At 39.8% G+C, this 23,674-nt stretch overlaps 1 protein-coding gene across 9 annotated transcripts in view; it reads left to right on the plus strand.

Annotated features, from left to right (window-relative positions):
* Positions 1–23,674, plus strand: part of Fam13b (family with sequence similarity 13, member B) — a 76,537-nt gene that overhangs the window by 32,258 nt on the left and 20,605 nt on the right. For 5 of the 9 annotated variants that reach the window (XR_001233529.1, XM_005382138.2, XM_005382140.2 and 2 more), the window contains exons 8-14: positions 5,613–5,654; positions 6,732–6,887; positions 9,543–9,675; positions 16,014–16,078; positions 18,160–18,208; positions 20,037–20,184; positions 23,492–23,557. Coding sequence is in view for 8 of the 9 variants with exons in the window: in XM_005382138.2 (XP_005382195.1) it covers positions 5,613–5,654; positions 6,732–6,887; positions 9,543–9,675; positions 16,014–16,078; positions 18,160–18,208; positions 20,037–20,184; positions 23,492–23,557 (659 nt within the window). In the remaining variant the exon portion in view is untranslated. The remainder of the gene's footprint in view (positions 1–5,612; positions 5,655–6,731; positions 6,888–9,542; positions 9,676–16,013; positions 16,079–18,159; positions 18,209–20,036; positions 20,185–23,491; positions 23,558–23,674) is intronic. The other 4 variants (XM_005382139.2, XM_005382141.2, XM_005382142.2 and 1 more) reach the window with 4 other exon arrangements.

Genomic DNA, 23,674 nt, shown 5'->3' on the forward strand with positions numbered 1-23,674 from the left:
GTGTGTGCCACCACACCTGCCTTTTTTGCTAAACATTGAATGTGAGAATTATCTGTGTTCATTACCTTGCTGTAAATTATTTTTTTATATGATTATACCACAATTATCTATTTTACCATTGGTGGATAAATGTTTTAACTTTTTAATTAATAGGACTAATACTGTCATAATATATTTATATGTAATATGTCTTAGTTTTGACCATTATGAGTACTTTGCTGTGCACTTCCTGGTATACATTTGCATGCATATGAAGACACATATATCTACTGTGTTCAGCTTTAGTAAATATTGCCAGATTATTCTCTAGCGTGCCCATTTCAGTTTACAACTGCACTAGCAGTATAAGGGTCGCATTGCTTCATGACTTTGCCAGTATTTTGTAAGAAATAATCTGGTGCATATATATTACAATATTTGTTTTTATTTTTATTTTTTGAGGCCAGGTGTTGCCATGTAGTCCAAGCTGGCCTCAAACTCATGGTGATCCCCCTGCCTCAGCCTCCCGAGTGCTGGGATTACAGGCATACACCACCATGCCCCTATGTTACAATATTTTATTGTCATTTTATGAACAGTCCTTCTCCCTTTTTATTCAGATATTGGCTGGTTCATTTTGTGAAATGCCTCTCAAGTCTGTTGCCTATTTTCTGTTGAGTTGTCTTTTTAAAAATTTTTTTTTAGATTTGTTTGGAGTATTTTAAAAAATATTTTGCTCAGAAATACCCTCATTCCCACCCCTGGTAGGAAAAAGCTTTACCATTGAGCTATACCCTCAAACTCACCTCCTAGATTTTAGAATTTTATATTGGGACAGAGTCTTGCTAAGCTACCCAGGCTGGTTTTGAACTTGCCATCCTCCTCTCTCAGCCTCTTGAGTAGCTGGGGTTACAGGTGTGTGTTACCATGCCTGGCTCTATAGGTACTTTTGTACAGTTTTTAAACACTTATATATTTTTGAAAGTTTTATAGTAAAGTATTAGAAAAAATAATGTTGTAACACAATTTGTGGTATAACCCCTCCCTTATATTTAGGAGTGGATCTGGTAGATCTGAGGGACCATTTAATAGAGTCTCAAATACAGAATTTCTGAGTTAAAGATCATACATTTGTAATCTAAGTGTCAGCTTCATAGTGTCAGCAAAATTGTGCATGTGAATCTTAATTGTCACTTTAAATTTGCATTTCTGGTTAGATTAATTATTATTCTTTTTGCTGCTTTGATTATTTTGTTTTGTAGGATTTGTTTAGTTTTTATTTAGTTTTGCTTTTTGAGGCAGGGTCTCACAGTGTAGTGCAGGCTGGTCTTGAACTCATTAGGTAGCCCAGGCTGGCCTCAAACTCTTAAAATCCCCCTGTCTCAGCCTCCTGAGTGCTGATTACAGGGATTACAGTCATGTACTACCACCCCTGGCTTTGTTTGATTGTTTATGAAATGTCTTGTGCTCATGTATACACTAGCACGTTAGTGATACTCTAATCTGACAATAGGGGAGAACATTACTCTAGCAAAATAAGCAGATGACCAACAATGGCACATTTGAGAAAGAACGGAGAAGATACGAGTGCTACCAAAAATTAAACCGTGGCTTTAGTAACAGACATTGATAGTGTAAGTAGTTGGGAATCAGCACATTTTTCAGAAGTTGATTAAAGCATGTTTACCAGAAACCACGAATTAAGCTGGGCGTGGTGGCTCATGCCTGTAATCCCAGCACTCGAGAGGCTGAGGCAGGAGGATCATTGTGAGTTCGAGACCAGCCTGGGCTACAAAGTGAGCTCAAGGCCAGCCTGAACTGCACAGCGAGACCCTGTGCATAATTAAAAAGATTAAAAAAAAAGAAACCACAAATTACATGGTGAAGAGAAAGGTGTTGGATTTATCAACACCCTTGTATCATTCAGTATGAAGTACATTGTCCATGGATTACAGTTAAATACTCAAACTAAAATGAATATCTCAGTAGGTAAGGAGTCATGCAAGTTTAGTAGATTGCATATATTTTTAAGGAAGGCACAACAGGTTACACCACATGAAATTCTAACTTGTATAATTAAATGTCAACTCATAGTTTCAATTTATAATACAAATAATAGATTACTACAGCAAATATTCAACTGATAATAAAAGTTTTTAGAAAAGACTCACTTATCTTTTGGGGTTTTTTTTCCCCTACAAAAATCAGTAAATATTTTAACTTTTAGCTTTCATGAAAGTTACTAGAAACAGACTGATCACTACGATTCTGTGTGTGCATATATGGTTTGTTTCTCAGGCTTTTCTGATTTTAGAAATGAAGTTTAAAATAACTCTCTTTAAATATGAATACGTTCTTAAGCACTTCTCTTGAGAGGACCAGCATGAAGGCATTTAGAGCTGAGAATAATCGATTCATCAAAACCTAGTATAAACCACACATGGTGGTGTACGGCTATTATAATCCCAGCATTTGGGAGGCTGAGGCAGGCATATCACAAGTTGGGATTCCGGCCACTCAGTTTAGGGAGATCCTGTCTCAAAATAAAAAGAACTGGAGATATAGCTCAGTCCAAAGGCCCTGGGTTCAGTCCCCATCACCACAAAATAAACAAAACACCAGTATAATATTTGTAGTTTAAGACTTTTTGGTACAAACCGGGCATTGTGGCCCACGCTTATAATCCCAGCACTAGGGAGGCTGAGGCAGGAGGATTGTTCTGAGTTTGAGACCAGCCTCGGCTACAAAGTGAGCTCAAGGCCAGCCTGAACTGCATAGTGAGACCCTGTAAAAAAGACCCTTTTGGTATTTTGAGACAAGCACTTGCTTTGTGGTGCAGACTGGCCTTGAACTCACTATGTAGCCCAGGCTGGCCTTGAGCCTGCAATGATCTTCATGCCTCAGCCTCCCAAATACTAAGATTACAGGCATGAGCCACCAGTTTAAAAAGAAATTTATGGGTAGGAGGGGTCATGTTTGCCAAAGAAGATGCCTCACTGTTGTCTGATGAAGCACTTGTGCAGTTTGCTGCTGATAGACTTTTTAAAGGGAGACCCAAAGATTTTTGGGTGAATGGTAAATGATACTCATTTGGTTTCCTACAGTGAATACCAAGAATATTAACTTGGTAGATTATTCTGTGTGTTGGTTAGAGATTGTATTTGCACATTTTTTCAGAGGATCTTCATAGTACTGACTTGAATCAGCATTTTAAAAAATGGTGAGGCGCAGCTACAGGTGTTGGTATAAGTCAAGATGAGGAGTGGTACAAGGGTCACTCCTCCCTGTGGGTTCCGATGTCAGATACGCTTAGGAATCTAGTGCATTTGTTTGCCCTTACTGGATAGTTCTTGGAATGAACATTACCTTAGCAGCACTAACACCCATAGCATGTTACCATCTGCTGAATAAACATCTGATTGCTTGTTGCACAGTGCCCCAACCAGCCCAGCTGCTTTAATCCTGATCTTCATGACCCCAGTAGGAGCTCTCCTTCAGCCAGCTTCTCTCTTGAATGATAGGCATTAAAGAACCTGTTGCCCAAGTCTGCCCAGAAAGAGTTCATGGAACTGTTTTCCTATGTATGAAGGAAACTGGTTCCAGTGTTCTAAACAGCCCTGCACATAAATTTCCCCAAGACTCATGTCTGCTGCCCACAGGCCTCCTCTGGCTGTCACTTTCCTGTGTAGAGAAATAAGGTTACAAAACTAGGATGAAGTATCAAATAGAGTCATAGGACCTGGATTTTGGTCTCCAGTAAGGCCTTGCTTAGTGTTCCAGGGCACTGAGGAGGGGTGTGCTTCTGCTCTCCCTCCTCCCATAGCCTCAGTACGACCAGTGGCCTCCTCACTTGGAAGTTGTGGGAATCTGCCTGACCCTGTGGAGAGCTGGTCACCTGATTTCCTTGGAGGAGGCAGAGTCACTGAGGACATCATTAGCTTCCCAGGCCGATAGGGTGACAGGCTGAATGGCCAAGTACTTTAGTGTAATGGGGAAGTGTGTGAGAGATGGTGATGGTGCATTTTAGCCAGCGAGTGTGTCAAAGGTCATCTCCAGAGCAACCCTACATCTGTCTTTAGTTTCTTCCTGGTACTGCAGGGGATATGTTTCATCCTTGATAATAAAATGTTAGTGTTGGCTAAAATCAGCTTGAGGCAGCTGTTTTTTCTTTCCCATCCCCAAAGTAGTGCAGGGTCAGAACTGGGGCAGAGACCTTCTCATAGGTGCTTTTGATGGGGTGGCTGGAGGCTGCTCACCGTGGGCTCTCTGGCTCTTTGGAGTACAAGATGCAGCTTCTGCTCACTTTTTTTTTCCATTTTGAGACAGGGTCTCACTATGTGGTACAGGCTGACCTTGACTTTGAACTTGTTTATATAGCCCAGGCTGGCCTTCAACTCACAGTGATCCTCCTGCCTCAACCCCTTGAGTCCTGGGGTTATAGGGGAGTGCCACCATGCCTGTCCCTGCCCACTTCTGAAAGAGTGATTCTCTAGGGTTTCCACAGAAGCTTGTATGTATGAGCCCCATTTCTGTACAGGGGCTGTGCCCCACCCATACCTCCTCCCCAGTACCCTACCCCAGTCTCCCTGCACCTCGACCATGTCCAGAGTGTGCCCCACAGACACCAGGCACATGCTGCCAGAGGCGCTGGCCTGCAAGTTCTTGAGCAGGCTGATGGGCCTCAGCTTGTCTGCCACGCTCAGTCGCAAATGGTCTTATCAGTTTTGCTTGGCTGCCCCACCTTCAGCCTCTAGTGTCATTTAAATGTACCTTTCCTCTTACCCTGACAGAGGATTTTTAAAAGCTTATGTTCCTGAGTAGCTAATGCTCTTAAATTCAGTACAAGTAATTTTCCTCCAGCCTTGGACGGGGTTAGTGTTTCCCCAGGTAATCACAGGCTGAAGTACTGCAGTTGCATATGTCACGCTCACCCCAATTTATCTATTTAAAGGTCTTTTCCTGTGAAAATAATTTTGTTTTACAAAATTAGAATCATTCTGTTAAAAATGTTCATGCTGTCCTGTTACTTATTTTCGTTATTGGTCAGTTTTTTAGTTTCAGAAGACAGTAGAACATTTTTATTAATAGGGGTTTGGGATTCCCAACCCAAGGCTATGCTGTGTGCATTTGGGCAAGTTAATTAACATCTTTGAGCTTTAACTTTGTGGAAAGAGGGGAATAATTATAACTCCAGTAGTATTGACAACTATTAAATAAGATAAATGCATGTCAAACTTTAGCACATATGATACTTGCTTTAAAGTTTTTGGCCTTGTTAGTGATATGTTTGTTTGTTTTAGTCTTTTTGAGACAGGGTCTCGCTATGCAGTTCAGGGCGGTCTTGAGCTCACTTTGTAGGCCAGGCTGGTCTCGAACTTGCAATGATCCTCCTGCTTCAGCTTCCCAAGTGCTGAGATTACGAGCATGCACAGCCTTTGTTAGTGATATGTTATCTCAAATTTATTTTCTTTGTTAATAATTGAAACCTTTACCAACATAGTCACAAAATATTTCCAGTGACATGTAAGTGGAGACATGCAAGTTTGGTACATGCTCTCTTAGTTGTATCAGGGTAATACAAATGGAGCAGCTTTCAGTGCATTTTTATAGCTAATTTCTTTCTTTGTTTTCAGTGCCCATATATCTCCCACCAGCATCTTACCAGCCTCTGCAGAGTAAGTAATATACCTATGGAAGAGAACATTTTTGTTTTTGAGTTTGAATTTTTCGGTGTTGCCCAAGATGGTCTCAAACTGCTGCTGGGCTTGAGGGATCCTCTTGCTTCTGCCTCCTGGGTAGCTAGGACTTACAGGGATGGGTCACTGTACCCACTGAAGATAGATTTTTTTTTTTTAAATTTAAAATGTTGCTAGTCATAGAGATGAAGATTATACATAGATAGTAAACTATTTTACATACTGCAGTAGGAGCAAATGAAGAAGAAACCTTTGCACAAATTGTACAAAATAAAGATGAACTATTTTCGGATGATGTTTTTCATCCTCTCAAATAATTGAAAAAATGTTGGTAGAGATTTAAATTTACTTGTTTTTTTTTGTTGGTCTTTTTGAGACAGGGTCTTGCTATGCAGTTCAGGCTAGCCTTGAGCTCACTTTGTAGCCCAGGCTGGTCTCAAACTTGCAAAGATCCAGCCTCCCAAGTGCTGGGATTACAGGTGTGCACTACCACGCCTGGCTAAATTTACTTTTAAAAGTAAAGTTCATGTAAAATATATGGGTAATGCTCTTATAGTTTCTTTTATTTAGCTGAGTCTTAGTAAATTATTTTGCCATATAAACTTAGCTTTAAAAAACCCAGCTTTTCAATTGGCTTCTGTGTTGTAAGGAATGAATTATCAGACAATTGATTCTTCTCATTCAAGTAATAATAGTGACATTATGGTTGATTTGTATAGGATCATCTATTTAGGCAAACTTTGCTTGAATATGTAAGCCAGCATCATCTGTTTTATTTTATGCTTCCCTTGACTTGTCATAAAGTCCTTTTCACTTTTTTGTTGGTTATTAGGTTTACTGGGTTTCATTTTGGCAGATTTGTGCATGCAATAACACCCTTTGATCACCTCCCATCACCCCTTGCGCTCCCCTCTGGTTTCATGTTGTTTGAGGGGATTAATGCGTGTAATATATTTTGCTCATCTCCTTCCCCGTGTCTTAGGTTTTAACATTTTAGTTTATGTGGCCAAATACCCAGTAGGGTGACTGCTCTTAAAAATGTGTTGTGTTTTGTAGTGTTTTAGAAAGAACTATTAGAGTGGCTGTGGAACAGCACCTTTTCGATCTGCAGAGCAGCATAGATCATGATCTTAAGAATGTACAGCAGCAAAACGTGGTGTGTAATAATGAAGCAGGAAGTATTAATTGTGATGAAGAAAGACCTAATAATCAGTAAGAAATATTTTGTAATTTTTATTGAGTTATACAGTTGTTTATTGTCTAAAAAAACAATTCTTTTTCTTGAATAGTAGTCTCATCCTGCTTGGGGATTTGTGAAAGTCAGTGTAAAAGTGGCACATCTGTATGTACTTGTATATAAATTGTACCCACTAAGTTAACAGTGAAAGTCTTGTGACTCATCCATAAAGTATTTGTATTAAGTCCAACACAGCCATGTTTTCCTCCCTGAATACTGGATGAAATGATAACCTTACCTTTAAAGGGCTGTGTTGTTTGAAAAGTAAGTCATACTCTGTGCAAGAGGTGGTCACACTGAGGCATGCAGTGATCTCGGCAGGCACAGGAACAGCAGATTGACCTGACTGGTGCTTGTGGTAGAGTGAAATGGTAGACAGAATCATCCTTTGCTGTTTAAATTTTATCTTAGCCAGGCGTGGTGGTGCACGCCTGTAATCCCAGCACTTGGGAGGCTGATGCAGGAGGATCCTTGCAAGTTCAAGACCAGCCTGGGCTACAAAGTGAGCTCAAGGCCAGCCTGAACTGCATAGTGAGACCCTGTCTCAAAAAGACAAAAAAAAAGCTATTCTACTTCAAACCTCTCCTCTGTACACTGTTTCTGGCAGTACTGGGGATTGAAACCTAGATTTTTGGGCCAGGGATGTAGCTCAGTGGCACAGTGCTTGCCTGGCAAGCACGAGGCTCTAGGTTCAAGTCCCAGTACTGGAAAAAGAGAAATGAAACGAAATGAAACCTAGGCTTTTGCACTGAGCTATGTCCCCAAACCACTACCCCCTCCCCTTTTTGTGACAGTCTCACTAAGTTACTAAAGTGCCCAGACTTGAGCTGCAACTTGTGATCCTCATGCCTCTCAACCTGCCAGAGTGCTAGAATTCTAGGCATATGTCACCATGCACATCTTCTACGTGTGCATTTGTTAGATTAGCTGTTAGTAGTTGAATTTGGATGAGTTAAAAGATATCTCTATGATATTACTCTACTCTTCATGTGACCTGGTACCTTTTGATGGAGGAAAGCCTTGCCTCTTCCTATTACCTCTGCCCTTCACTTTAGGATATGTGTGTCCTTCCTTTAGAAGCTACAAGGAACTTACTTCGTATTTTCCATGTGTCAGTTTGTATTTTGGAGACATGTGAAAAGTGAACTTGTTTGGAGGATTCCTAGGAAAGTTGAAAAAAAAAAAAGGTTGGATGGAGTGAATTTTTAGGGGGACAGGGTCTTTCTGTGTGGTTCAGACTGGTCTTGAACTCATTTTGTAGCCCAGGCTTGCCTAGAATTTGAGATGATCCTCCTGCCTCCTATGCACTGGGATTACAGGTGTGTGCCACCATGCCTCCTCACTAGAGAGACATTTTTAAAAGAAGACTTTAAAAGGGCTAACTGGACATAGCTGTGAAATACAAAGTGAAAAATATGAATGGATATGCGTACCAATGACTAAAATGTTTATTTTAGGAATACCTTGATGCGTAACTGCAGGATGGCACTACCAGCCACTGCAGCTCTATGTGATGATGGCCCTGATTTTTGTGTTTTGAAAGCATGATTAAAATTTATGCAGTAGGTAGTATTTGGGCTGAATAGGAAGGCATTTAAAAGTTGGAATAGTGGCATTTAAAAGTTGGAAATAAGCGTGTGGTGGCGTACACCTGTAATCTTAGCACTGTCGTGGCTGAGGCAGGAGGATTGCTGTGAGTTCAAGGCCAACCTTGTCTACATAGTGAGTTCTGGATAGCCTGAACTACATAGCGTGATCCTGTCTCAAACAAAAAGGAAGCCACGCTTCGTGGCGCACACCTGTAACCCCAGCACACAGGAGCTGAGTGATGCAGGAGGATCACCGTGAGTTCAAGGCCAGTCTGGGCTACATAGTTAGTTCAAGACCAGTGTGCAATACCTAGTGAGACCCTGTTTCAAAAAAACAAAAACAAAAGTTTGGAATTCTTTCAAAAGTTGCAATATAAACAAATTCCTTAGAGTTTGTCCAGCTCATCTTAGAGTCCTGAAAACTTTTGCCCATTTCTCAGACAGTACTTTTATTTTTACCACTGGGGAAGTGACTGATATTCCATCATCAGCAGTAGTAGTATTTTCTTTGTAAACAAAAACTATGCTATTTTGCATATTCTAAACTTTTTGATGGAAGATCTGCAGTAGGGAACTATTCTTGTTATACTTGGTAGAGTTTTAAACACTATAGTGTCTAGTATTGAACTTGTATTTAACCAAGACAAATGGGTCATTATCATGTGGAGTGTGCATTTGTAAGGGAAATTGTTTTGACACATATATTTTTGTGTGTATAGTTTTTAAAAAAATTTATTGCTACATTTTTGATGCATATATAATGATAACATTCATCATAGAGAATTTGTGCCTGTACATGTATTTTTTTGAAACCATTTGCCTATGAATATTTTCTCAAGGTCTTTAACATCCCAGGGCAAGACAATAATAAATATAACAGATTTAATAATATAATTTAGCACGACAAAAAATGTGTGCATTTCCATGAAAAGGACATATTTTATTTAACAAGTAAATTTTCAGATCATTATTGATACTTATTTTAAAGGCATTTTATATTCATCATTAGGACTGGTCTGATTTTTAAAATCTTTATTCTAGGGTTGATATTGCTGATGGTATCATTAATGCCAGTAGTAGCAACAAGGAGTGTTCAGAACCTGTGGCTGGCACTAATTTAGACAATGAAGTCATACAGCAAGATTTTGTATTTGAGGATGAAGAAAATAATCAGGTAAGAAATAGAAAAAAATCTATTAGGTATACTAAATGCACAGCTCTGACTATCATGTGCTCCTTTGAAGTTGTAACTTGTTATCTTTTTTGGGTTTGTTTTTTGAAACAGTCTCACTGTGTAGCGCAAGCTGGCCTTGAACTCACTATGTAGCCACAGCTGGCCCAGAACTTAAAGCGATCTACCTGCTTCAGCCTCCTAAGTGCTAGGATTGCAGGCCTACGCTGCCATGCCTGGCTCAATAACTCAGTGTCTTTGCTGACTTAGGTCTCAATTATAAACCCACAAGAAAGGCCGGGTGTGGTGGCTCACCCCTGTAATCCCAGCACTCAGGAGGCTGAGGCAGGAGGATTGTTGCAAGTTCGAGAGCACCCTGGGCTATAAAGTGAGCTCAAGGCCAGCCTGAACTGCACAGTAAGACCCTGTCTTAAAAAGACCAAAACAAAACAAAACAAAAAAACCCACAAGAATATACATTCTCTCACTAGTGTAAGAACCAGCATCCGGTAAAGAAGTAGGCGTAAAACATCTTATTTTAAAGTACTTCTTGTAAAGAAATAAACTATACTAATACCACCTGATATTTGGTGATATTATGACTGAATTTTGCTATTGCTCAAAGCTCTTCTTTCTGAGTTTTTCCAAAGAACGTAATATAGACAAGAACATAATTTTCTTTCTTCCCTTTGTAGTATTTTCTTGGGGTAGATCCTGTAACAAAAAACAGATTAACAGGAAAACAAACAGCATGTACATCTCATGTATACATAGGAAACAAGGGAAATATTAAATCTCAGAGGGCTAACTTAAATAACAGTATCCTCGGAAACAGAAGTGTGGAGGAGACCCAGTCATAGCAAGATGACTAGGAACAGCAACCTAGACAGAAAGTAAAAATTTTTTAGGTAGCTTGATAAGTTTCTAAGTGCTTTAATAGGTTTTCCCTTTCTGGTGCAGAGGAGATAATTTGCAAGTGGAGATTTCTGGTACAGATGAAAGTTTGTCTTAAAAATTTATCTGTTTTCTCTTGTGTTTTCTCTTTCCCAAAATAATCAGCTCAAAACAATCCTGATGCTAAAGAGGCGTGTTTTGGGATGGCATGTTCTACACCCTGCAATTGGGATCTTTTTATAATGAGAGGAAACCTGTGAACATTGTAACTAAGTTATTACCATTGTCACATTTGTTAGTGGTAACACTGTTTTTAAAATAATTGCAATTAAAAGTACAAAAGCAGCATCTTCCTAAGATGTATTTAATTTCAAAGCGTAGGCTAGGGATTAAATCCAGGGCTTGATGCTTGTAAGGCAAGTGTTCTGCCGCTGAACTGTTTCTACTCCCCTACCACCACACACACTTGTTTTTGCACTTTTCTTTTTGAGGCAGGGTCTTGCTGATTTACCAAGTGTACTAGTTAGTTGTCGTCAGTGGGACACAATGCCCACACCCGCACTTACAGGAGGAGAGGCTTAACTTGAATCACCAGCTTGAGAGGATTCAGTTTACAGCCTGCCAGCTCCAAGGCAGAAACATCATGGCAGAAGGGTGTGGTGGAGAGAAGATACTTCAGTTTGGCAGCCAGGAAGCAGAGCAGGGGAACAGTGCCAGAGATCATAGGAATTACCCCAGGTCGTGCGTACATGTCCCCCACAGACACACCCAGAAATGTGCCCTGATCTGCTAGGCATTCTTAGTCCAATCACGCTAATGTGTCACAGTTTGACAGTCATGCCCAGGCTGACACTGAACTTGTTTTCCTACTGCTTCAACTTTTCAAGTAGCCAGCATTACAGCCATGTGCTACGCCTAGCTATTAGATTATTTTACTGACTAGAAAATGTTCCACAAAGATTAGGCTCCTCTTGCTTACTTCCGTCAGACTTGTGCAGATTAGGTTTTTACCTGTTCAGTTATTTTTCTGTAGTTCTTTTGGCTCCTTTATGTAGTTACTGCCGCTGCGTTTTGATAGTTTCTCCATTTGGCGTTCAGGATATATCCTCAGTTGAAGGGGAGATAGGAAATATTTTTTAATATAGTTTGGTGATCTTATTTCAGATGGCCTAAACATTGTAAAGTGAAATGCTTCATTTGCAGAAGGTGAGGAGGCAGGAATAGTCCTGAGACTCTGTGGTTTGGAGTTAGAAGAAACAGGGAAAATCTTATAGGAGCCTCCATGAAAAGAAGTCAGATAGAGCGTGTAGACATCAGCAGGCACTCAAGCAGTAGCGGAGGTGCGGCTGAAGTTTGGTGGTATGAGTTTGCAGTGAACCAACTAGCAAGGTACATCATAACTGACATTTTCTTCTTACAGTATTTTTTTGCTAGAAGACGGAAGGCTGATCAAAAACTGAATCACGCTGCTAAGGGCACTCATAGAATAGTTTGAAATAGCTGGCCAGGGTGCAGAGTTCATGCTAAGTGGGTTGAAAATGTGGAATGAGTCCTTCAGTGTGGCAACAAGGTGAAGTTGCCAGAAGAGGGGATATATTCCAGTTGGACTGGATGGATGAGTTTCACGTGTATGGTCTCATGGCCTGATTCAAGTGGTTTGATAGTAGGTAACTGGAATCCAGCAAAGAATAAGACTAGGTAGAGAGGTAGTACCTGCAGACTTCTTATAAAGGGCGAGCTACTAAACATTTCAGGTTTTGCAGGCATACGGTCTCTGTCACAACGATTTGACTATTGTAGCACGAAAGCAGCCAGAGAACGAATGAGCATGGCTGTGATCCAGCAGAACTTTATGGGCCCTGAAATTTGAATTAGCTGTCTTTTTTACATGTCATAAATTATTCTTTTGGCTGGGTGTGGTGGCGCATGCCTGTAATCCCAGCATTCGGGAAGCTGAGGTAGGAGGATTGTTGCGAGTTTAAGAGACCAGCCTGGGCTACAAAGTGAGCTCAAGGCCCGCCTGAATTGCATAACGAGATCCTGTCTCAGAAAGACAATCAATCAATCAATCTATATATATATATGTATATTACTGTTTTGATTCCCTCCACCTCTAACCATTCAGCATGCTCCTGCTGTCTTAAACCACTGGTGGTATGTGTGTGACTATCCCCTGGATGGCTTGTGGTAGAAGTGGGACAGTCATGCATGGGACAGTCATGTGTGTACCCCTGGTGGTTCAAGCCACCTGGCAGTAAGACATACAAATCATGGCCTCATTGTGAGTGTATTAAAAATGTAAAAACCATTCTTACCCTACTACCCGTACAAAAACTGGTAGTGGGCTGTAGTTTGCCAGTCCTGGGCTAGAATATTATAGAAGTCAAGGTTTTAAATATAAAATGTACTTTACAGATTGTGTCTCTGCAATTTACTTGTAACATAAGGAAACCAGGTTGTTGTTTTTTTTTTTAACCTTTTTTTTTTTTGAGACTGGGTTTCGCTATGGAGTTCTGGAGTTCTGGAGTTCTGGGGTTCAGGCTGGTCTTGAGCTCACTTTGTAGCCCAGGCTGACCTTGAATGCATGGCAATCTTCTTGCCTCAGCCTCGCAAGTGCTGGAATTACAAGCGTGCACTATTATGCCTGGTGTTTTTTAACATTTTGATCAAAGCTAATCAGTGTCGTACTATAGAATACTGGATTGTTACTTGGACCGGTTTTGCAGTGGCTTTTGCCTATCCAGTATGAAACTGATCTCGGAGCTCCAGTGATTGAACGCTTGATGAGGCTGGTGTGTGGCTCAGTGGTGTGTTGTGGTTAGTGTATGCAAGGCCCTGGGTTCAATCCCCAGCACCAAGTCTTTTTAAAAAGCTTTAATTGTGGGTCATTGATATTATTTCTGAAAAGATATTATAGATTCTGCTAATATAAAATGTAAAAAGTTTTTAAAAGATGTACATGCTCAGAAAAGCCCCCTTCCTTCCCATTCCTGTCAACATTAGCTCCTCTCCCCTAGGACAGTGTATTACAAAACTGTTTGAAAAACTTCTGTTCTATACTGGATGTGATGGTGAGTGCCTGGAACCCTGTCTACTCAGATGGCTGAGGGGGATCCAAAGTTTGAGGCCCAGCCTGGGCAATTGAACAAGGCCCTGTCTCAAAAAATAAGAAGGGTTGCGGGTATAGCTGGGTGCTAGAGCACAGTACTTCCCTAGCGTGCATAATACCCTGGGATCAACCCTAAGTATCACAAAAAACACAACACTGTTCAGCACGAACCGTTGCTCACTGAGGTGTGTTGTATGGTACACACATCCTTCCAGTGTTCTGACCTATTAACCTTGTCCTGTAAATCTATATAAGTAGAATTTTTGAGTCCTAAAGTGTATACATTTGTAATTTGGTTTGTATTGCCACATTGCCCTCCATTGAACCAAATTTATACTATCACTACCAGTGTCTCAGTGTACCTATTTCACTATCCCGTCACCAGTAGTCAATTTGTTTATTACATCTGGTAAGTGAAACTTGTAAATTGTGGTTTTCTTTTCCATTGACATTTTTATAAAAATACTGTCTTTCCTATTTTTTTTTTTGTTTTATTTTAAAGAGAGTAGTAAAAAAAAAAAAAGAACAGTAGCAGCATACCAACATCACAAACATAAACAAAACAAAGCAAGAACATTAAAAGTGATATAGGGTTTCAACAAAATGATAGGAATTAACAGTGGTTGTCACATTACATATTGTTATCTTCAGCTTCATTGCTCAGGTTATCAGATACAAGAATGGAAGATTGTTCAAACCATTAAAGACAGTAAAAAATGATTATTAGATAAAACATTAGAGATAACACAGAGTTTCACTAGACAAGGTGGTAGGAGTTCACCAGTGGTTGTTCCGTTGCATTTTTTTTCAATTGAGAATATATTATTCTTTTTTTATTTTAAAAATAAAAGGAAGAAGATATTAATCCATTGCATATTGTTGCCTTCAAATCAGTTGCTCAGATCTTTTCTATTTTTAACTGCCCATAAGCTTTGTACCTTTTTCTGTTTGATGGTTGGAATTTTTCCTTTTTGATTTATTAAGAAAATGCACTTTTTGTGTGTGTTTTTTGAGACAGGGTCTCGCTGTACAGTTCAGGCTGGTCTTGAACTCACTTTGTAGCCCAGGCTGGCCTCAAACTCTCAACAGTCCTCCTGCCTCAGCCTCCTGAGTACTGGGATTACAGGTGCGCCACCAAGGAAAATGCACCTTTACAGTTATCACCACCAATACTTGTTTTCAGTTTGTTGTGTGTTTTTGTTTGTTTTTGGTTAGTTATCTTTTGACTTTCTTAAGTTCATTTTTGGTAGTATTCACTTTGTAATTTTTTTCTTTCCTCTTTATTTTTTTTTCGATATCCTTCCATCCCTTCCCCTCCCTGCCTTTCTCTCCCCTTCCCTTTCTTTAAATGGAGCTCTACTACTGAGTTACATCGCAGCCCTTTTTTATTTTTTGAGAAAGGTCGTGTTGAGTTGCCCAGGGTGAGCTTGAATTTGTGATCTTTCTGCCACTCTCCTGAGTATCTGGAATTATAGGAATGGGCCCCATTTGAGAGTATAAACTTACTTTCTTTTTAAAAATACTTCTGGCAGGGCAAGGTGGCACACACCTATGATCCCAGCACTCGGGAGGCCAAGGCAAAAGGATTGCTGAGTTTGAGGCCAGCCTAAGCAACATAAGCAAGTTCAGGGCCAGCCTGGACTACATAGTGAGACCCTGTCTCCAAAAAAAGATACTATTCAAAAATACCTGGGTTTATCATTAAATTTTCTATAAAATGTGTCCACCCCAGGGCATCTTCATTGGTAGTGCTTTCTGAAAGTTAGAATTATTCGTGTATTGCAAGCACTGAGAAACTCCTGGAATGTAGTTACCTCTTTTCCAAAGTGGAGTTCAGAAATATTTGGGAAACCAGCAGACACCCAAGAGGAAGGAGATAGCTGTCACTTGTGGGTCACAGGGATCCTGTGTGGAAGCAGTGTGCATTAGAAAGAAGTCTGGTGAGGTCTTCCCAAACTCTTCTTTCCTGCTAGGAAGTCACCAGCGTACTACTTGTCTTGGGCTGAGGAGAAACACAGCAAGCTGTAGTGTGTACGTGGGCTCAGAAGTCCGTCATTTTTGAAGGCGAGAATTCTGAGAAGGAAAGATGATAATGGCAGGGCCTGCCGGCTCATAGGGTAGAAAAAATACAGGGTCCCTGCAAGACTTAGTGATTCACATTTTGAAGGAAGAGAAGTTGCTCTCTGCAAAAAGAGATGCCAACTCCTACAGACTGTTACAAATGAGAGACTTGTGTTCAGCCAACCTGTAGTCTCCTGCCTCAGTTTAGATTGGGAACTTTGCTTTTGTGTGAGTGTTGGGAGCTCTGTTAACACAGCAGTGGTGTTCTCTTTGCCAGTCTGCAGGTATTCTGCTAGAGCCGTGTAGCGACCCCGAGGATGGCGAAGATGGCTGTCTTGAGAGGTAAGCATTGCTCTTGTTGCTGACAGATCACTTTGAGAATTGGAGCTTTTCACAGATTTGGGGGTGAAATTCTTAGATGAATCTATTCATTATAACATACAGTTGAGGTGATCTAAAAAAATTTCCACACTTTTTACTTTAATGAAAGGCATAAAATTTATTGAGTCCACAAATACTTTCACAGCTTCAAACAGACATCAGTTATAATTTGGAAAACATTCAGAGGGAGGAACGTAACCTTCCTGGAGACACCTAAAACATTTTAGTTGATTTATAGAACAAATTGGAATTTATTGATATTCTGTGCATCCCTATCAGTGAAGTATTAGAGCTATAGCTAACTAAGCAAAGGGTACAAGCCAGAAATGGTGTCTATGACTATAATCCCAGGGCTCAGGGAGGCCGAAGCAGGAAGAGTGCAAGTTAGAGCTGGTGTGATAGTGCATGCCTGTAATCCTAGCACTTGGGAGGCTGAGGCAGAAGGATTGCTGCAAGTTCAAGGCCAGCCTGTACTATATAGCGAGATCCGGTCTCCAAAAAAAAGTGTATTAAAACTTTCTTAGGAAAGATGAATTGATATTCGGAAAATACATGACTAATTTTAAACAGGTGTAAATATTGAGAGGTGGGAAATTACTACTTCGCTGATAATCTGCTGACTAGGTTAAACTCTGTTAATGCCATTGTCTGTTACTGATGAGTAGGAAACTGTTGTCTGAGGGTAAGTAAATTCTTTGGAGCCATGTCTCTGGAGTGTCCCATACTCGGAAGGTCCACAGATTTCCTGCTTACAGCAGATCCTTGTGCTTCCTTTCAGGAGGCAGAAATGATCCTCTTCCAGCCCAGGGAGTTTTGGAGCTATGGGCTGAAGATGTAAGATAAACAGCAGTAACAGGCATCCCCAGAATGATGACATCTGGATTTGATAGAGCAATAAGGATCCACTTAGTGAGGACTCAATCTTTTTGGAAAAAGCTCTTTCCTCTTCAACTTGTGTATAGGTTAGCAAACTTATTTTTAGATCCAAAAAGTACCTTGGTTAGAGGATTGCATTTTGCATGTTTAAGACTGAAGTTTCTCAAATTTAGGTGACTAGGTTTTCTAGTCTAATAGGTGGCATCTCTTATTCCCACCTCAAGCAAAGGCCTCAAGTTTGTCAGGAAACTGCTCAGCAGGCACACACTGATTATGTACGTGAGATGACTCACCATCTGTAGATCAAGCCCTCTCCTGTTTTGCTCTCTTACTGTGGCCAGTTAGAAGAGGTACTTGGGTTTATTGTAAATTGCCACAAGTTTCTTTGAGAAATAGAACCTTCCCACATAGGTGTATTTATAACCTACTATGTAATAGCTGATACTTTGTTGCCTGGCCATATATGTAGAGATCATTTATGGCAGTTTACAGTAACACTTGTCCCTAACAGGGGTTTGCTTTTCTGGGGGAATACCTTTTTTAATGTTACTTTTTTTAAGTTTAGTAACACCTTTAAGATTTCTTAGGCACATATACAGCCCTAAACCTTTTTGCATATGGTGTCCAAGGATTATGTCTACAGTGTACGTTTTTCAGTTTCTTAGTGCTTAAGTGTTACTGTTAAATTTTGAAAAAATAGAATTTTAGAAGTAACCTTCTTTGGTTACAGTATACCTTGTGATAAAACAGATTTAAAATAAAAGATACAGTCATACTTCCTAAAATATCTTTAAAGTCTCTGGGAGAAATAGTGATTTGGTTAAAAATAAACATTTATTTTACAGAATCTTTTCTATTAAACATTCATATTTTTTGGTTATTGTAGATTTTAATTTTCTTTTTATAGAAGTTTATTTTGGCGGTGCTTTGTATTGGGGGTGGGGAACATTACTTACTTTTTCTAACTCTGAAGTGATTCTGTGGATCTTTTCAGTATTGTGATTTTCAGATATAGGGCTCCAAAGAATGGGCATAAGCCCAGTTGTTTTCTCCTTGTACATTTTAAATGCTGCCTCTGCTGGGGAAAAGAGGATCTAAGAAAGAAATGTGTAATAATTGTAGTGTTTTTATTCTCAGCATACTAATAAATGTACTTGTATTTTTAGGAAAGGCTGTTTGGTATTTGACAGTGATAAATTGTCACACTTGGTTCTGGTAAGTATTTTCATTTTATAGTTCTTTAAAAAATTGCCTATGTTTATATATCAGTATTACATCTGGCCTTTAACTCTTGAATTGGATATGTTTAAAGGAGCTATAAGTATAAATAGAAATAATCAAATGTTTTATTGTTAAGCAGCTTAATTTTTACTTTTGGTGATAGGATTCTTGATTATGAGAGTAGTTTCATGAATTTGAGATTCAACTTTGTCTCCCAGTGAGACATATTATAAAACTGCAGGTTTAGCTGGGTGTGGTGGCATATACCTGTGATTCCAGCACTCAGGAGGCTGAGGCAGGAGGATTGCTGCAAGTTCGAGCCCAGCCTGGACTGCATAGTGAGACCTAGTCTCCAGAAAACAAAAATAAAACAAAACAAGAAACCTGCAGGTTTATATTTGAAAATAGTTTGGATGGTAAGAGTGAGATAATGGGCTATATAGACATACTAAACTAATAAAGTTTACACCAGGGCCAGGTGTGATGGTGCGTGTCTGTAGCTCCAGTTACTTGGGAGACTGAGGGAAAATTATTGCAAGTTTCAGACCAACCTGGGCAATTTCGCATGACTCTAACTTAAAATAAAACAATTAAAAATAGCTAGGCAAAGGAAACAGCCAACAGAATAAAGAGACAACCTACAGAATGGTAAAAAATTTGCCAGCTACACCTCAGATGGAGGATTGATATCTAGAATAAATAAAGAACTAAAAAAAAAAATTAGAACCCCCCCCATAAGAGACCCAGTCCAAAAAATGGGCAACTGAAATGAACAGACATTTCTCAGAAATAGTACAAATGGCCAATATAATATATACGTGAGAAAATGTTCAGCATCTCTGGCCATCAGAGAAATGCATATTGAAACAACTTTGAAATTTCATCTTACTCCAGAAGGAATGGCAGTCACCAAGAAATCAAACAATGACAGATGTTGGCGAGGCTGTGGGAAAAAGGAACCCTTCTACTTTGTTGGTAGGAATATAAACGAGCAAACTACTTTGGAAATCAGTATGGAGATTACTCAAGAAACTAAAACTAGAAAACCCATTTGACCCAGCTATTTTCCTTGTAGGTATCTTTCCAAAAGTTAAAGACGTCATGTTACAGTGACCCATGCACACCTGTGTTCATAGCAGCACAACTCATAATCGACAGATGAAGGACAAAGAAAATGTAGTCTAGATACACAGTGGCGTTCCAGTGTGCCATGAAGAAGAAACTTGAGTCATTTGTAGGAAATGGATGCACCTTGGGACCATAATGTTAGGTGGACTAAATCAGACACACAGGCTTAAATATCATATGGTTTCTCTTACATGAGAAACCCAAAGTACAGATAAAGAGCAAAATAAAAATAGATAATAGGAAACAGGGAGACAAATCTTTTTTCCTTTTTTTTTTTTTTTTTTTTTGGTGCTGGGAATTGAACTCAGGCCCTTGCACTTGCCAGGCAAGTGCTATGCCACTGGGCTATCTCCCCCGTGGGAGACAAATCCTTTGCAAATGGGAAGGGGATTAAGAGATGGCAGGCAGTGGGGAAGAAACCAAGTGATGGGGAAGGGAACATAAAAAGAATTAAGGTGTGTCATGTACATGTACCAACCAGCCACATGCATGTGTTCATTAGGTACTGCAGACATACTAAGAGGGAAAGGCTGGGGATGCAGTTCAGGGTAGTATGCTTGCCTCCTATGTCCAAGGCCCTGGGTTCAGTCTCCAGTGCCACCACCACCCCCAACAATGATAAGTGCAAATTGGCTTTAAGCTGGGTCTAAAGAGCTTCATAATTGTGAAATATTTTTTTTATTTTAAAATACAGGAATCTAGTAGCAAGATATGTGACTTGAATGCCAACACTGAATCAGAAGTGCCAGGAGGTCAAAGTGTTGGTGTTCAAGGGGAAGCAGCATGTGTCCAAATTCCACATTTAGATCTGAAGAGTGCTTCTGATGGTGATAAATGGGAAGGTAATTTTACCACACACATCATTTTCCCGATACTGTTATTTGTAGCTGAAATTACCCAAAGAAGTTAGAAACTTCTGTCCTTTTCTGGACAACCATATTTGTCTTAATCTTCTGTTCTTCCTTTCATATGAGTGAGTGAGTGAGTGTTTTTACCCAGGTACACTAACAGTATTATGGGGCAGCTATCTCATATGAACTAGAACTTGCCCGTCTGGTCCATTAGCTTTGAAAACAGATGTTAGAATTAATTAAATACTTTGGATAGGCTTTTGTTAATGGTTAAGCCAGGTGCTATCTCCCAGTCTTTGCAAATCCGGTGTGCTAGGGCTTAGGGTCATAACTGGTTTAAACAGGTGGCCTGTAGTAGTTAGGTACCTTTATTTATATCTATCAGGAAAACTCTTTTTGAAAAGTAATCCTCCAGGGCACCTATAAACAGATGCTGTATCATATCTCTGTCTCTGGATTAGGCAAAAGTATGATGGACTGACCCTAACAATTTTTACAAAAGAAAGAAGTTTTAAATTTAACAAGCAAACAACATGGGTATTTGCATTTCTCAGAACTTAGCAAATGTACACTTAAGATCTTTGCATTTCATTGTACATAAAGTTTTCTTCTTACGTTAAGAGAATCTGAAAAGCCAAACAGATGAATGACCTGGGTACTGAAGTGTTTATGAGGAAATAATACATCTGCAGTTCACTTTGAAATCAGGGAAAAGAAAAGGTGGTTAATGAGGTAGATGTTATAAAGCAGTGTTAATAAAATGTTACTTGTAGAATTCAGGTGATTAGTAATTTGGGTGCTCACTGTAAAATTCTTTAAAATTTGCTGTCTTTTTGTAAAGTTTGCAGTAAAATGGCGGAGGAGAAGGTAAATGAGCAAATTTGGAGCCAAGAATTTCTGGATCACACACCTTTCTCTAAATAAAAAATGAGACAACTTAGGAATCTTAAACCTTCTGTTCACTTGGATGTAGATCCCTGGGTTATGGCATTAGCAAGAATTGCAGTGCTGATGTAATAGACTTCCTTCATAAGGCTGGTCCAAGAGCGAGAACATATGAACATGGATGTGTTACGGTCCAGGCATTTAAAAAAACACCAAGTCCTGTTTGTACCCGTCTTTATTGCTGCCTTCCTCCCACCTTCCTTGGGTCTAGGTGTGGGCATGTCTGTGGCACGTTATGTTAACTCAGACTGTGTTAGGTGGTTGTCTTTTTCTTCCCTTTCATTCCTCTTCCCTTTCCCTTCCCCTTCCCTTCTTTTTCCTTTCTTCTTCCTCTTCCATTTCTCCGCTACTCCCCTCCCTTTTTCTTTCCATCTTTTCTTGTCTTTTGCTCTCTCTTGTTCTCTCTCCTCTTGCCCTTTCCTTTCTTTTCCCTTTTCTCACTAAGTTCCTCAGTTTGGCCTCAGACTTGCAATCCTCCTGACTCAGCCTCCCAAGTAGGTGGTATTAAGATGTGTGCCACCATGCCCAGCTGGGACGTTACCTTTTATTTGCTTTGATCTGGATTATTCAAGACTTCTGGAATTTATGAAAAAGCTCCTTGGGCCTAGAGGATCTGTGAACATACTGGTGACAGTGAGATCCAAATGACCTTTTCAGTGTAGTCATTGAAAAGGAACAGTGGTTAATAGAACATCTCTTGGAAGCCTGGTAGGAGAGGCATCTGGAAGATGAAGTTGTTACACTGATAAAGCACTTTTGCTCTTTTTCTCTTAGAATATGCAGATAAATAGTAATTTATGATCTTTGGCGTGCGGGTTTGATACATTTTAAGGATAGCAGAGCAGTTGTTTTCCATTGTCTGAGGGGATTGGGCAGTGTCTGTCTAGCTTTAGCTTTCTGGAGGCTCCCCCAAAGCAAGCACTGGGCTTTTTTTTTTCCTGGACTGTAACCCCTCTACCTTGTTGTAGAGAAAGGAGGTAGTTACCTGTAGACTACTGATCCCTAACTTTGTTTCAAGGCTTGAGCTGCCCTATTACCCACCTGACTCAGTACTCATAACAAGTCCTCCTGCTGGCTTTTCCAGGGCAGGGCTAGGACTCAGCGACCTTCAGAAAGGCAACAGTAGTAGGTAGCTAAGTGACTTTTCCAGTATGGACCATATGTGTGTAGGACAATAGCTGTCAGTAGACCATATTGTCCCCTCCAACTTTGTCATCAATATGAATGTTAATTTTCCACAATTAAGTGTTAGGATATTCTAAAATTTAAAAAGTCTCTCAGGAAAACAAATTAGTGAGCTGGGTGTGGTGGCACACACCTGTAATCCCAGTACTCGGAAGGCTGAGGCAGGAGGATTGTTGTGAGTTCGAGACCAGCCTGGGCTACAAAGTGAACTCAAGGCCAGCCTGAACTGCATAGCGAGACCCTGTCTCAAAAAGACAATAAAAAAAGACAAAAAGAAAACAAATTACTTTAGACTTTGGATATTTTGGAATCAGAGATTTATTTTATTATTTAAATATTTTGGTGGAGTGCTCACTTCGGCAGCACATATACTAAATATTTTGGTGGAACTAGGGATTGAACTCAGGACCTTCACACTGAGTTACATCTCCAGCCCTTTTAAAATTTTTTTACTTTGAGACAGTCTCATTCAGTTGTTAAGCTCTCCAGGCTGAGTCCTCCTGCCTCGGCCTCCCAGTGTGCTGGGATTACAAGTGTGTGCCACCACATCAGGCTGAGAAACATATTTTGTTTGATGTGACTCCTCTTAATAGGAATGACTGAACCTAGGAGCACCTCACCGTTGCCTGGTATATGTTGTTTTTTACTTTCTTCAGAGGGTGGTCAGCAGAGCACAGTTAGCAAGCAGCAGCACGTGACTACCCCAGTGAACATTTGTAGCTGCTCTTCAAAATGTCTTGGTAGTGGAGGTAGAAATCATCTTTCCTTCAGATTCTCTCCTGTAAACTAGGGAATGAAATATAGTAGTATCTTTTCAGAGTATGAACCAAGGGAGAGTTGTTTGTTTTTTTTTTTTTTTTCTGTCAAATCAATTATATCGAAAAGCTTCAAGTAGAATATGGTTAAGAATTTCCATTTCTCTAGTCTTACATTTGAGTTTTAATAAAACAGCATTACTTTTTTTTTTTGCCTTGCTTGCTGAAATGGAAATGTATCTTTGTGTTAAAGTTCGGTTTAATTTCCTTAAATAAAGTTTTAGAGCAGAATGCCTAACTGGTCTTAGGGAAATGTTTTTGGTATATTTGGCTTTGTGTTATGTGTATGGTTTGTTCTGACTGTGCTGTGTGTTCACTTTAGTATTTTTTGCCATTTTTTTCCATTTTATTAGCGTCATGCCCTATCACTTTCCCCCTCATTGATTTCCAAACAATGCATCTGCAGAGAGATGGGGAGGGTAAGTATGGTTCACCGTGGTTTAGTTTTCTTACTTCTTACGGTTCACTGTGTTTATTAGCCCTTCTCCTGCTGTCCCTGAATTGTAGGAAAACTTTTGGGTTGAAAATGATACCCA

Source organism: Chinchilla lanigera, unplaced genomic scaffold, assembly GCF_000276665.1.
Source record: "Chinchilla lanigera isolate Chin_1 unplaced genomic scaffold, ChiLan1.0 scaffold00017, whole genome shotgun sequence".
NCBI classification, from domain to species: Eukaryota; Metazoa; Chordata; class Mammalia; order Rodentia; family Chinchillidae; genus Chinchilla; species Chinchilla lanigera.